Source organism: Zonotrichia leucophrys, chromosome 4 (genome assembly GCF_028769735.1).
Source record: "Zonotrichia leucophrys gambelii isolate GWCS_2022_RI chromosome 4, RI_Zleu_2.0, whole genome shotgun sequence".
Lineage (NCBI taxonomy): Eukaryota > Metazoa > Chordata > Aves > Passeriformes > Passerellidae > Zonotrichia > Zonotrichia leucophrys.
Genome location: NC_088173.1, coordinates 7,578,870 through 7,592,421, shown reverse-complemented (window position 1 = coordinate 7,592,421; position 13,552 = coordinate 7,578,870). Strand labels below are relative to the sequence as shown.

The window sequence follows — 13,552 nt, the reverse complement described above, 5'->3', positions numbered from 1 at the left end:
TTATATTCCTGTAAAGATTTTTGAGACTAATACTTCTTGAGAAAAATGTAGAGGATGTGAGAATATTTTAAATTTGGGAATGACTGTGGCAATTTACTCTTCAGTAAACTCAAGTGGATTTGGTTTTTTATAAAGCATTGCTTGGCTGTTTATTTCCCTTCATAGGAGGATATCAATTGGAACATCGCCTCAGTGAAGTTGCTTTGCAAACTGCTCTGTCGTGCTCCTCTCGCCATTATGCTGGGAGGTCCTTTCAGATTTTCAGGGCTCTGAAGCAGCCTCTCACTCCATCTACACTTTCTGATGTTCTCTCCAGACTAGTAGAAACTGTTGGAGATGCAGGAGAAGAAGCTCAGGTATTTCAAATTTTGCTCCTACTTTATTAGAAAACTAAGTCTGTCTAAATGATGTATGTGCATTATTAGCAAAATTTAAAAGCATTGTTTTATTCAGTTTTTTTTATTTTTAAGTGTTTCAAATGTGAAACAGTTTTAATCATGACACTTCCTGAATTTCACCTAATTAACTGAGGAAAAGTTGTTCACATTCTCTTCTACAGCAAGAGGCACTTTCAGAGTTTGATACATCTCTTTACTGTAGACGCCACCTCTTTCATTGTTAGAGAATACTGAGATCAGCCATATAAGAAATTACTTATTTTTGTTTTCTTTTGTTAAGAATTTTATCTGATAAAGTGTTAACAATCATTCAGCTTCATGTCATTGTACATCTTAAGAGTGTATCTAATCTTTTAATACTGCAGAATAAGTCTGAATGACTTTATCCTTCAATCCATCCTTAAAAAATGCAAACTAGAATTAATTCAGTAAATGCTTATAAATAAATTGAAGTTTTTCCTTGTCTGGAAGCTGTACTGCTAAATTGAGCTGTCTCGTGAGGATTGTGTTCTGATTGAAGCACGAAATAATTTAGTTTACTGCTACTGATTTTATATTTTTATATTACTACTTAGTAGATTTTCTGTGATCTTCCTTGTGCATATTGCATAATTTATAATGGCCTGTGGCTTTCCCCAGGGTTTTGTCATAGAGCTGCTTTTGACTTTAGAATCTGCTATTGATACATTGGCTGAAACCATGAAGCATTATGATCTGCTTTCTGCCCTTTCTCAGTAAGTTCTTTTATTAGTCAATCTTTATTATGCATTTTTGTACATTTGAATTATTAAAAATCTGTATTATAAATGTAATTAAATAATTTCTTGTCACCTTTGCAGAATAATTGTATCCATATAGCAAAATTGCTTGCTCTGGTATGTTTTTATCATTCTGCCTCAAGCAAAACTCGTAAGAATCTAGATTTCCTGTAAGGAATATCTTACTGCCTTTCTGATTTACCCTCTTGGGTTCAATTTTATATTGTAGAAATGGAGTTCAAGGAGTTTCTTATGGCTCAGTTCTGAAATATTGTCAGTTCTTCTTAACCTTCTTGAATTTAAATGCTCTGCAAATGCTGGTCTGTCTTAGGCCTCAAGTTTGTTGTCCATATATAAAAAGCGTAACTGAACAGTCTGAGTCATTTGTGTGTCTCATTACAGTTTGAGTGGTTACCTTGATGACTTTTTATCAAACTGAAAAAAAATCCCTAAATGTACAGACATCTCTGTATTTGTTTGATTCCCTTGCAAAGATTTTGAAAATGCTGAGATTTCTAGGAATACATTCAATTTCTCTGTATCAGAATAGGAAGGTGTTGGGTTTCCTAGGTTAGATATCTCAGACACATGGTAATAACTGTGTTAATTCATTCATTTCCCTACTTTTATCACATCTTTAAATAAGTTGGGATGCTAGATCATCATTTACACATAATCTTTTACATGCTATGGGCTAATTTTTCCAATTTTACTATAATTTTATGGTATTCTGGGATTGTAACAAAAAGATTGGGTAGAAAAGATAACGGGATACTGCAGTGTTGTCTTAATGCTGTAAGGATATTTTAATAATAGATACAGAAATCCTGTATTTACGTGCATTATAATACTCTTAGGATGATGAAACAGAGTATACTGCATGTGTATGTGATTTGTGTAACTCTTTCTTTCTTTCTCTCTTTCTTTCTTTCGTTCTTTCTTTCTCTCGTTCTTTCTTTCTCTCTTTCTTTCTCTTGCTCTCTCTCTCTCTTTCCCTTCTCTCTTTCTCTCCCTCTCTTTCTCCTCTTTCTCCTCTCTCTCTTTCTCTCCCTCTCTCTCTTTCCTCCTTCCCTTCTTCCCCTTTTCTTTGTTACTAAAATTCTTTGTTATTAAAATGTTTGGCACGTAACAATATGTAATACCGATTTTATTTTAGAACCTCGTACCATGATTCCGTAATGGGAAACAAGTATGCAGCTAATAGGAAAAGCACTGGACAGATAAATCTAAGCACAAGTCCCATGAATAGTGGCAGTTGTTTGGGATACTACAACAATACAAGGAGTAATTCCTTGAGACTGAATTTAATCAGCGAGCGGAGAGGCGACCGGCGACGGAGCAACACACTGGATATAATGGATGGAAGGATAAATCACGGTGGAAGTTTGGCAAGGACTAGAAGCCTTTCCTCCCTGAGAGAGGGAGGGATGTATGATGTGCAGCCCACTACTGACCCTGTCAACTTGATGGCCACCATATTTTGGATTGCAGCTTCGTTGCTGGAGTCAGATTATGAGTATGAATACCTGCTGGCTCTCAAGCTACTCAACAAGCTTCTTATTCACATGCCTCTGGATAAATCAGAGAGTCGGGAAAAGATAGAAGAGGTGCAGAATAAACTGAAATGGAATAACTTTCCAGGCCTTCAGCAGCTTTTCCTGAAAGGCTTTACTTCAGCCTCTACACAAGAAATGACAGTTCATCTCCTCAGTAAACTCATCACAATTTCCCGGCATGCTTTGGTGGATCCTTCTCAGTTAGCAGGTACCTTTAGTAAATATGTGATAAAAATCTATCTTTTCATTGAATTAAGTAGAGTCAAAATCTGTAGTAATTGTGCTTTTGCCTTAAAGAAACACTCCTGTAAAATGGTTTCTGCAGTTGTCTGTATTACACTGCTAAAAAGTGGGAATACATTACAGACTATGGTTATCTCATGAGCAAGATTGCATGTAAACTTTATTTATTGACTGTTGTTTACAAGTGAGTTTTAAGAGCTGTGTATTTTTTTTCATTATCTTCTGCTAACTAGCTCAAATAGCCCTGTTTACACATTTTTAGAAACAATGTGACATAGGACCTAAAACTATCCAGTTTCAAGGTGGTTTTGATTAATTGGCCCAGTGATAATGCATTTTTATACCTAACACAGACATACCTATATACATTGTTGATACATGCATACATGGGTAAATGTGTGTATATAATTTATATATCTGTGTGAAAGTATGTGTCATGCTGTCGGAATTTTAAATACTGGCTAGCTTCACATTAAATTAAGTCATTGAAAACCTTAAGGACTCCTATAACTCTGTTTATGTATGTGTTTAGGATTTCCCCTAAACATCTTGTGCCTACTTCCTCATCTGATACAACATTTTGATAACCCAACTCAGTTTTGTAAAGAAACAGCTGACAGGATAGCAAAGGTATGTAACATGATGCTTGGAGAAGTATCCAGGAGGATATATATACCTGCACTGTTTCTCTATTTTTTGGGGTCCCTTTTGTAATACTTCTATGTGATTCTAATAGTAATATACACATAACTATAAGAGGCCATATTTTAAAGATGTGACCCAGTCAGATTTATGTACCTGGACCTTGTATCAACCCCTGAGTTTGTTTGTTTCTTTAATTTATTGTGTAAAATTTAGATTTCAAGAACAAATTTTCTTACCAATGATATCAATTACTTTTTCTTACTTGTCTGATTTTTCTACTTGTAATTTTGAATGTCAACCTAATCACATTTTAAGCATGCTTCCTAATTTTCTTACAAGAAGAAAGTGCTTCTTACTGATAGAGAAGAAAAGGTTGTATGTTCTTTCTTTCCTTCGTACACAGTAAAATACCCTTTGAAATATTTCTGAACTGTAGTGGCTATTAAAGAAGTACGTGGTGCACAGCAGCTGTTAGCCAGGATGGTGTTGCACTGGCCTGGCAGACTCTTTTAAGGCAGAATGTGGAAAGGGGAGTAGCAAAGAGCTGTGTGGCGCAGGAGCTGCAGGCATGCACCTCTGGCTGCTCAGGCTGTGACACGTGAGCCACGAAAGCACTGAGGCTGTGCACAGGCTGACTCAGAGCATGGGCCTGATGCACGTGCAGAAATCACTGCTGCCCTTGAATACTTGTATTACCTGAGTGAGGGATATTGGTTGATCATACCAAGTGTATAAATAAATAAACTTGGAACATGGATGCCACAGTACCAAAATTCAACAGAAACTGTAGGTCAGGCTTGTGTGATTGATTTGATTTCACTTACTAGAAAATAACTGAAGTGAAATCTTAGTAATTAAATTTTAGAGTGAAATTTGGGAGAAGTGCATAATGACTCAGGAATTCTTGGATTTAAAAAATTACTTCTGATATAATTAAATATGGTTTTGCTTTTCAGGTTTGTGCAGAGGAGAAGTCACCAACTCTTGCCAATCTGGCTCATATGATGAGTTTATACAGTACACACAGTTATTCCAGAGACTGTTCTAACTGGATTAATGTAGTGTGTAGATACTTGCATGACTCTTTCTCAGATGCCACATTTAACCTCATAACTTATCTTGCAGAGGTAAGGTTTTACTGGAAGTATCTCATGTTGACAGTTCATTGCCAATTACTATTTTCTCATGATTCTGAATATCAGGGGGAATACAGCATATCTTCTCTAACAGGAAAATAAAATGTTCTAGGATGTAGAAAAGGTGCCGTTTTGGAGTGCAGTAATTTATAAGTACCTTGAAATTAGAATCCCTCTAATGACAGATCTCCTTTTATGAGAATGGTGTATGGTATTAGATGTTTATATTCTATACTACATGAATATACACTGTCCTGGCTTTAGCAAAATAAGCTTAATTTAAAATTTTAAGAGACCTTCTTTAGTCTGGTACATATGTCTTTATCACAACTTTAAAAATTAATTGCAAAGTTCATTTGTAAGTAGTGCATAATGTAGAAAAAGATAATTTAAATTATAGAAATCAGTATATTATTTTGCTGGCCATTCATACAGGAAAACTGTTAAGTACTTTGTATGAAAAGCTTGTAGAGCTTGTCCTTGAAGTGTATCACTTCAAACTGATGGAGGCATTTAAAAAAATTTGTTCATTCTTACAAATGACTTTATATATATATTTTTGTTTGTAAAACTGCATTTACCGACCTTCCTTAAGGTGTTGCTGTAATTGTTTTTCATACAGTTTTTAGACTTTGAATTACTATGAACTTTTATTTAGTGAAAAGTGTTTTACTATTAAGTACTTTCAATCTGTGCTAAAAATATGTCAAAATTCAGGGAAAAAATTAATTAGGACAAAAACCATTGCGCTGTTGTATTACTGGTTTTTAGTGCTAAAGCAAAAAGTTTGAAAAACAAGAAGTGGTACATTTAAGTTTCTTGAAGGGAAAAATAAATGTGTGTAGAAGTTAGCTGTATTTTAATGTTTGCTTTCACTTTTTGCTACCCTAATTAAATTTTGTGTTTTAAAAACCTTCTTTTAGCTGTTAGAGAAAGGCTTATCCAGTATGCAACAGTCCTTGCTGCAGATCATTTACAGTCTTCTGAGTCATATTGACCTATCCACAGCTCCAGTGAAGCAGTTTAATTTGGAAATCATAAAAGTTATTGGTAAATATGTTCAGGTAGGTACTCTGAAGAACTGTAATATCAAAATGGTATCAAAATTACACTTGTATTTTGGGGGTCATTTATTTCAGATATAAATAAGATGCTTGTGGTCAGATTCCGTAGGGTTTTTTTCCTATGTACTTAATCCACCAAATGCTTTTTGTATTTGTCCAGTGTGGTTTGGATCTGGTGGCACACGTTATCTGGGTGAATGTGCATCTATGTACAGATGTAAGCAACTTGTCATATGTAGTTAGAGATGATGATCCTTCAGCTATTTAAACACAAGGAAATGTTTACTGCTAAGCTGGACAAATGATTTATTTATGTGTATATGTTTTAAAAAGAAAATTTCACGGTTAAATGAATATTTAAATCACTCTCAGTAATGTATCTGTGAGGAACTTTAAGGTGCACCTTAACAAAATTGAGTACATTTTTTATTAAAGAAGGTCCCCAAAAGATGAACCACAGTGTTTTGCCCAAGGTAATTTAAGCCTTTGTACTCGAAACACAAATTTACTGAAAATCTATTACACAGAAGAAAGTCTAGCATCTTACTGAAAGATTTTATAAAAATGCCTGGAGCATAAAACCATTTCAGTGCACAATATTCTCTTCTTTTTCCTCTGAATTCCATTATTGGTGAATGTATTTCAGTCAAATGGTTTAATCATAATTACCAGGAAAGTCGTGTTCCCTGGACGTTTTGTTATTGATGGATATGTACTTTAGATATTGTGCTCCTGTCAGAGTGCATTAGGCACAATGAAATGATGAGCATTAGCTATAGTTTCTATGGCCTGGTGGCTTCTTGCTTCACCTCTAACCCCTCTCTGAGCAAGCTTGCTCTGAAGCAAGCCCACAGTACCATGGAATGTAATCTTAGATGTAAGCTATCAAAAGATGGTGCTAGCGAAAAAACATTCCAGAGAAGTCTTAACATATTTTTGATAAAATGAAATGTGTTACTATAAATGACAGAAGAAAAGATCGTAAATTATCGTGTCTTGTTTAAATTTTCTAGTAAGCTTTGGGTCTTTTCAGTCCTCTGCAGTGACAATGGCTGTAAATAAATCTAAGTTGCTACAGGACAGTTCCAGTTTGAGACTCCTTTTTTTTATGCTTATGATACATAGAAATGGAGGAGATTAGTGAAGACTGTCATTATCTGCAAAGAAGCATAAAGCATATACTACTTAGAGAATTGAAAGGGGTGTTTACTTATTTTAATGCAATAAAATAATATTTAGACAAATAGGCCTCCTAATTAAAAAAGAAAAGCAGACATCATGCTAATTTCAAAAACTGGGAGATTTAAGTTTCAGGCAGAATCCTTGCATTTCTGGGAGTGTAAATCTTAATCCTTGTCAAAGCTGCTTTTATTTTGTCTCTTCTGATTCTTCACAGTGTGTGTAATTGAAACCACTGAATTATTTACATTGTCTTAATCATTTTTTTAAGTGCCCTTAACTCTGCTTCTGCCTCTTATATTCTCACACTTTTTCTATAGCATTTTTTAAGCACTCCATTGGTTTGATACTAATAACTTTGTAAATGTTTTCCCTTCTTAAATAAAATCTTTTGTATTTCCTCAGGTATTTCAAGAAATAGTTTTGCTTGTTTCAAATTGCATTTACTCTCTCCATAACTGTAAAATAATTGAAGATGGCCTGAGGTGGAATTGTTAATTTGAATACTGTCAGTTACTGTAGTTAAGTGATAGCTCAATACTCTGTTTCTGTCTCCTGGGTCGCAAAGGGCAGTTTCAGACAATGGTAAAAAACATGGTGTAACTACAGGGATGGAGGGACATGGACTGAGGTCTGGTTGTTGCTGGCCCAGTGAGCTGGAGCTACTGAGCCTGCTTGGCTGGACCTGACCACGCTGCATGGGATGGCCGCTGCTTTCCTGGCGCTTCAGGGGCTGAGGTTTCCCACCTGTGCTAGCCCCTTGAGCCATGGGTAATACATCAGAGGCTTTGGGCTGGGCATTCTTACAAAATGCTACTGTACATAAAAATTGCTGTCTTGGTTGAAGGGATTGTTGTGTGATTTGTGTATGTTCTCTTCAGAGTCCATATTGGAAGGAAGCCCTTAATATTTTGAAACTGGTGGTGTCTCGATCAGCAAGCCTTGTTGTGCCTAATGATATTCCAAAGTCTTATGGAGGTGACATAGGCTCTCCAGAAATCTCTTTCACGAAAATTTTTAATAATGTCTCCAAGGAGCTACCTGGGAAGACCTTAGATTTTCATTTTGATATATCAGAGGTAATTATTATATTTAGATAACAATGCACTTATGACTTGCTGTTACAAACTCAGGTGTTATTTTTTGTTCGACTTCTACATTTTTATGTTTTTGAATAAGTACAGTTTTTAAGAATGGCAGAGGTTGAAGTTTTATGTACTTTAAATGAGAGTGATACTAGAAGATAAACTTCATAAAAGAATTTGAAATTTGTTTGCCTTTTCCCCCTTTTGAATATTTGCAGAGTGAATTACTGAAAGTCAGTAAGGTTATTCTCAAGGGTATCTCATCTGTGCCGGAGAGCAGACAATGCAGCTGGCTGCTGCTTGCAGCTGAACACACCAGGCTTTCAACAAATGAAGGGATGTGCATTCAAGGGCTGGGAGGATTAAATCCCTGTACTGCAGTTTTGGCATGAATTTAGGGAAGGAGGAGGAAATTTAGAGGAGGGGGTAGGATACAAAATGTAGGAAATTCAGTGTAAGAGGGATACAGTGGGAGAAAAACCTCCTGTGGTTAAAAATATCACCCCTACCACCAATGATACTCATTCTACATCTGAAAAGGGGAGCATGGCTAAGTGACTGCTGTGTAATGTAGAGACATGAAAATTGTAGAAACTTTAGAAGTGATCAGGAGTAAGGGCCCTCAGTTGAAGCTAACCCTAGATATAGGAGATATAGATGTCATAGGAACATTACATAAATTGGCAAGTACATTCACTACTCAAGTTTCAGGGCATGTGGATAATTGAGAGATAAGATAAATTCCCATAGAGTTCATTAGGTTAGCATTTGCTGTCAAAAGAGTTGAATTTGATCAGTTTTTTCAGAAGTGTGTGTTTGTGAAGTTGCTGGTCTGCAAAAACAATTTGTTCATGTCAGGGAATGATTCTACAGAGAAGCTTTGCATCTTTTAAACCTAGAACACATTTGGTTTTAAAGTGTGTTTAAAAATATAATTGGATTGTTGCATAAAATGTGCATAATTCAAAGCCACTCAAGTGGACAGAATGGCCCTTGCTGCATAGGATACATGTATTCAGCTTTGTATTTCCCAGTGAACCGAGGCTCAGTGGATTTGACATGGGTTTTACAGAATGCTTACAAACAGACCAACCCTCCTACGATTCATATAATGCTAAATTCTTAAGTCAAATATGCGGTCTTTATTAATATAGATCTGAATTTTAATAAATTGTTTGTTGTCTTTGCTAGACACCAATTATTGGGAATAAATATGGTGATCAACACAGTGCAGCTGGTAGAAATGGGAAGCCAAAAGTCATTGCTGTGACCCGGAGCACTTCTTCAACTTCATCAGGCTCCAATTCAAATGCACTGGTTCCTGTCAGCTGGAAGAGACCACAGCCATCTCAGGTATACTGTGCCTCAAACACTTCATGCATATATTAGAGACAGTGTTTGTGAATGTATTAAAAAAAATGCACTGAAGTGCTATTTGAAGTCTGTATTGTGTCATAGCAAAACAGTAAATTAATACAGCATAAACTAAAAGCTGATACTGGTGAAAAGTAAAAATAATTAAGATTGTTTTTAGAGGATGTCAGTATGCAATATGACTAGTTGAATATGCAAATGTTTTCTGTTTTTACCTGGACCTCGAGGAGCTGCTGTGCTATGTGATTTTCTTTGGTATATCTTTCAGAGAAGGACTAGGGAGAAGTTAATGAATGTGCTTTCTCTGTGTGGTCCAGATTCTGGTCTTCCCAAGAATCCTTCGGTAAGTGGTGGTGGTGGTTTGTTTCGGTTTGTGAACTCAACTAGCAGAATGCTATTGCATTTTTAGTTGTTGGTGAAGTTATGAACAGTGGATTTGGACAAGCTAGTTTTGGTTCAGCAGTTCACAAGTCCAATGGAAAGATGAAAAAGAAGAATCAGAAGTAATGGATTACTATTAGTCCTCAAGGACTCCAGTGGGCATGGTTGTCTTGGCTAGAAAAGAGAATTGAACTAGATCTCCCCTGTTCTGACTACCTCTCTACCTAGTCCATTACAGATGCTCTTGAGCAAAGAGGTAGCAGTAGCTGAGGACTGCAAGGGTGTTGATGCTGTATTGAAAATATCATAGAATCCATTGAAAATAACCAATGGGTCATATACCTTGAAACATGGTTATTTATAGGAACTGTAGTCTTAACTGTTGAGTAAAAATAGGTTGATGGTTTTGCTTCTTTATAAAGAACCCCACTGGCATAATATGCTTGATGGTGGTGATGACATTGACAGCTTTTAAAACAAAGTGGATAGCCTACCTTGGTTATCATCTGGATCATAGTTTTTTATTGTGGCATAACAGTTCTTACCTGAGGAAAATATTGGTGGAAGAAGGATCTTGAATCTAGTGGAAGAAGCTAAAATAAATAAAAATAGATGCCTGAAAGCTGGAACTGGACATATTAAAAAACAGTGTATGGAAATAAACAGAATATTGTCATTTGTGAAGGCCACAGTAGCTCAGTATTGGATCCCTTTTAGAGGTGTACAGTCCTTCCACAGAAGTTTGTAGGTATGGTCTGTGTCATGTGGCCAGTTATTATGATGGATTTTTTTGTTCTTAAATTTGACTGATATTGTGGCTATGAAAATGAAGTTTGGGTGATATGTTTTTCTCTCTATTTATATCTTTGTAACTCTTAGTTACATTAAGGAGAGAACGATACCACTAATTTCAAGATGTAGTTTTAAATCCAGCTAGTCTTGAAGCAAAGTGTTACCAGTACAGGGGTAGACACGCTGCCTGCCACTAATTCCACTAAATGGCAGGAAGCAGGATAGCTGACTTTTGGAGTTACAGAAATTGGAAGTTCTTACTTCTGTTTTTACCTATATCTGCAGGTTGTGTTTTCTTCTAATGAAGACTTGGAAGTTGGAGATCAACAAACTAGTCTAATTTCAGCAACAGAAGAAGTGATTCAAGAGGAGGAAGTGGCTGTAGAAGACAATACCAGTGAACAACAATTTGGAGTTTTTAAAGACTTTGACTTTTTAGATGTTGAATTGGAAGATGCGGAGGTGAGACCTTGGGGTTTCTTCTGTGTATTTCCATTTGAGAGCATTTTAAAAATAAGGTTGTGTTGGTGCAATTCCAAGGAATTGGCAGCCCTACTAGCTAATCCAATTCAGAAAAATTTATGACATGGTGGAGCTTAGATAGAGAAACCTGGGCCAAAAACTTTGCAGGGTTAAGTTGTTGCAAATTGTTGGCTGGTTTTGGAGGAAAGAGTTGAGGTTTTTTTGGAGGGATTTAAGTGGCTTTACCTGAAAGTGAAGTGATATGACAGTGTAAGCCAATGTCAGCATGAGCACCTGGGTACCATGCAGGAGAAAACTTAATTATGGAACAGTGTGTTAAGAAAATGGCATAATTATTGTTTCTGATATGTTTCTGGATTTTGAGAACTTGATGAAAGGCTTTCAGAGTAACAAACTGTATGATACACTATCTCATTATATATGATTGACTTGCTCTCTATAATTGCTTGCTTTGACTTTTACATTATATCTGGTATATTGCAGTTCTTGTATTTCCTCTACTTCTCCTGTCAAAAAGAGAGAGGGAAGGTAAAACAAAATTAAGTATTGAGAAATAGTGAAGATTCTGTTAACAGCTGTTACTTGTTTCAGATCAGTAAAATGCTTCAGACCAGAATTTTTCTGAAGCTTAAAAGTATGACTATAAAAGGACTGGGAAGGAAAAAGTAGAATGTTCTATAGTTTCTTGCAGTGCTTTTGTTACAGTCTATGCAAACTATTGAAATAGTAGTGGATATCCTTGCTGGTCATGAGTCCACAAGCTACTAAGAATATCTACCTATCTAAATACTGATTGTTTTTCTCTTGAATTATCTAGACCTCTTTACAGGGTTTCCCTCTAATTCTTTAGTTTTATCTGGCTTTCCTCCTGCTTCCTGTGTATTGCTTAACTTCAGCCAGAATTTGCACCTTCTAGGAAAAGTACAGGCTCATGGTCTATTGCATAGATGTAACCACACACTATTCAGACACCATTTCCTGTATTGAATACAAGTTCAGAATTGAGTCTCAGTAGTATTTAAACTTTATTTTAACACTAGACAGGACTTGACAGATAGGATAGCAGAAGTTGAATACTTCACCAAATGAAGTTAACCTTCAACTTCATATTCTGTTCTATTTTAGTGGCAGATCATAATTAAGAAAAGACAGTTTCTTCTTTATTACTTGCCTGAATGCAGCATGTAGTGCTGTACTAGACGGGGAAAAAAAAAAGACCACTAATATGATAGCACAGATTTAGATGTTATATATAAATCGTGCACTTAGTATAAGAGCTCTGCTTATTTTTCACCAAAAATATAGCATGTTCTTTATTGCTAATAATTAAATGCCAGCAGTATGACCTGGGGCTTTTACATTAACATCTGAGTAATATCCAGATTAAACTTAAATGCTTCAGCCCACAGTAGTAGTACTTTGTTGTACTTGAAATTATTTTGCTTTGCAATAACTTTTCATCCTCTTTTGAGGAAAAAAAATCACCAAGAGAGAAAGGGATTGCAAAATGTTTAGTTTGCATGTTTAATGAGTCATGGTGATTTCTTAAGTCACCACACAAGGTACTGTTAAGGCAGTTTTGGAGCCCTGTTTGGGGCTAGGTGTGGTGTTACAGTAACTGTAGACGGGTGAAGTGAACTTCACCAGATTTTCCATATCCCTTAGCTGAATTCTTAAAGGTTGATGAAGTGCTTGAGAAAATCAAAGATCATTATTGTACTTGTGAATTAAAATAACAGTGTTTTTAAGATATGGATGCCACTTAGTATGATGGATATTTGAAACTCAAATATCTCAGCTTGAAAATGCACAAGCATGGATCCAGGGTATTGGTATTCAGGGTGCACTTCATAAAACTGATGCTAATAGCTGGTAAAACAGTTAGGGACAACATCATCTTTTCTACACCCTGTATATAATTATTGTTGATAGTGTTTTGTCACTTGGATGTGGTCAGTATAGATTCATGTGTGTTAGTTAAAGAACTTCATCGATGTTTGTTGGAACAGTTGCTTTACATGTTATGCTAGAGAAAATGTATCATAAGCATGCTGATTTTAGTGTTTTGTCGTCAGTTTGTTGTTTTTTCTTTTAATCTCATTAGAAAGAGACATTATTTTAAATACTAGCTTTTTGATTAAGCTTTTTTCCAGAGCTTGAATCAGTCTTTTACTGTTGGCAAATCCTATGTAATAAAACATTTTTCCCTGGCTCTAGAGTATCTTTAAGTGTTTGTCCTCGTTCTTTCTAATTATATGTGTTTTCCTTTTTGCTAACCAGGAGCTGCAGGTAAGTTGCAGCCTGGTGCCCTGGCTTGTTCATCTGTTGTTGTCTGTGATGTGTTTGTACTTTCTAGTCAGATTATAAAATCAGTACTGATGTAGTTTTAGATTACATACTGAGTTACTTTCCAAGAAGATATTCAAAATATTTCCGCTTCCTTTGCCATATATTTTAT

General features: G+C 35.7%; 1 protein-coding gene across 8 annotated transcripts in view; it reads left to right on the top strand.

Annotated features, from left to right (window-relative positions):
• The window catches only part of FRYL (FRY like transcription coactivator), a 161,567-nt gene that overhangs the window by 122,513 nt on the left and 25,502 nt on the right, over positions 1–13,552 (top strand). For all 8 annotated transcript variants that reach the window (XM_064710354.1, XM_064710360.1, XM_064710358.1 and 5 more), the window contains 10 exons: positions 166–356; positions 1,038–1,132; positions 2,313–2,920; positions 3,488–3,585; positions 4,557–4,727; positions 5,660–5,800; positions 7,861–8,058; positions 9,256–9,417; positions 9,707–9,781; positions 10,897–11,073. In XM_064710354.1, the coding sequence (XP_064566424.1) occupies positions 166–356; positions 1,038–1,132; positions 2,313–2,920; positions 3,488–3,585; positions 4,557–4,727; positions 5,660–5,800; positions 7,861–8,058; positions 9,256–9,417; positions 9,707–9,781; positions 10,897–11,073 (1,916 nt within the window). The remainder of the gene's footprint in view (positions 1–165; positions 357–1,037; positions 1,133–2,312; positions 2,921–3,487; positions 3,586–4,556; positions 4,728–5,659; positions 5,801–7,860; positions 8,059–9,255; positions 9,418–9,706; positions 9,782–10,896; positions 11,074–13,552) is intronic.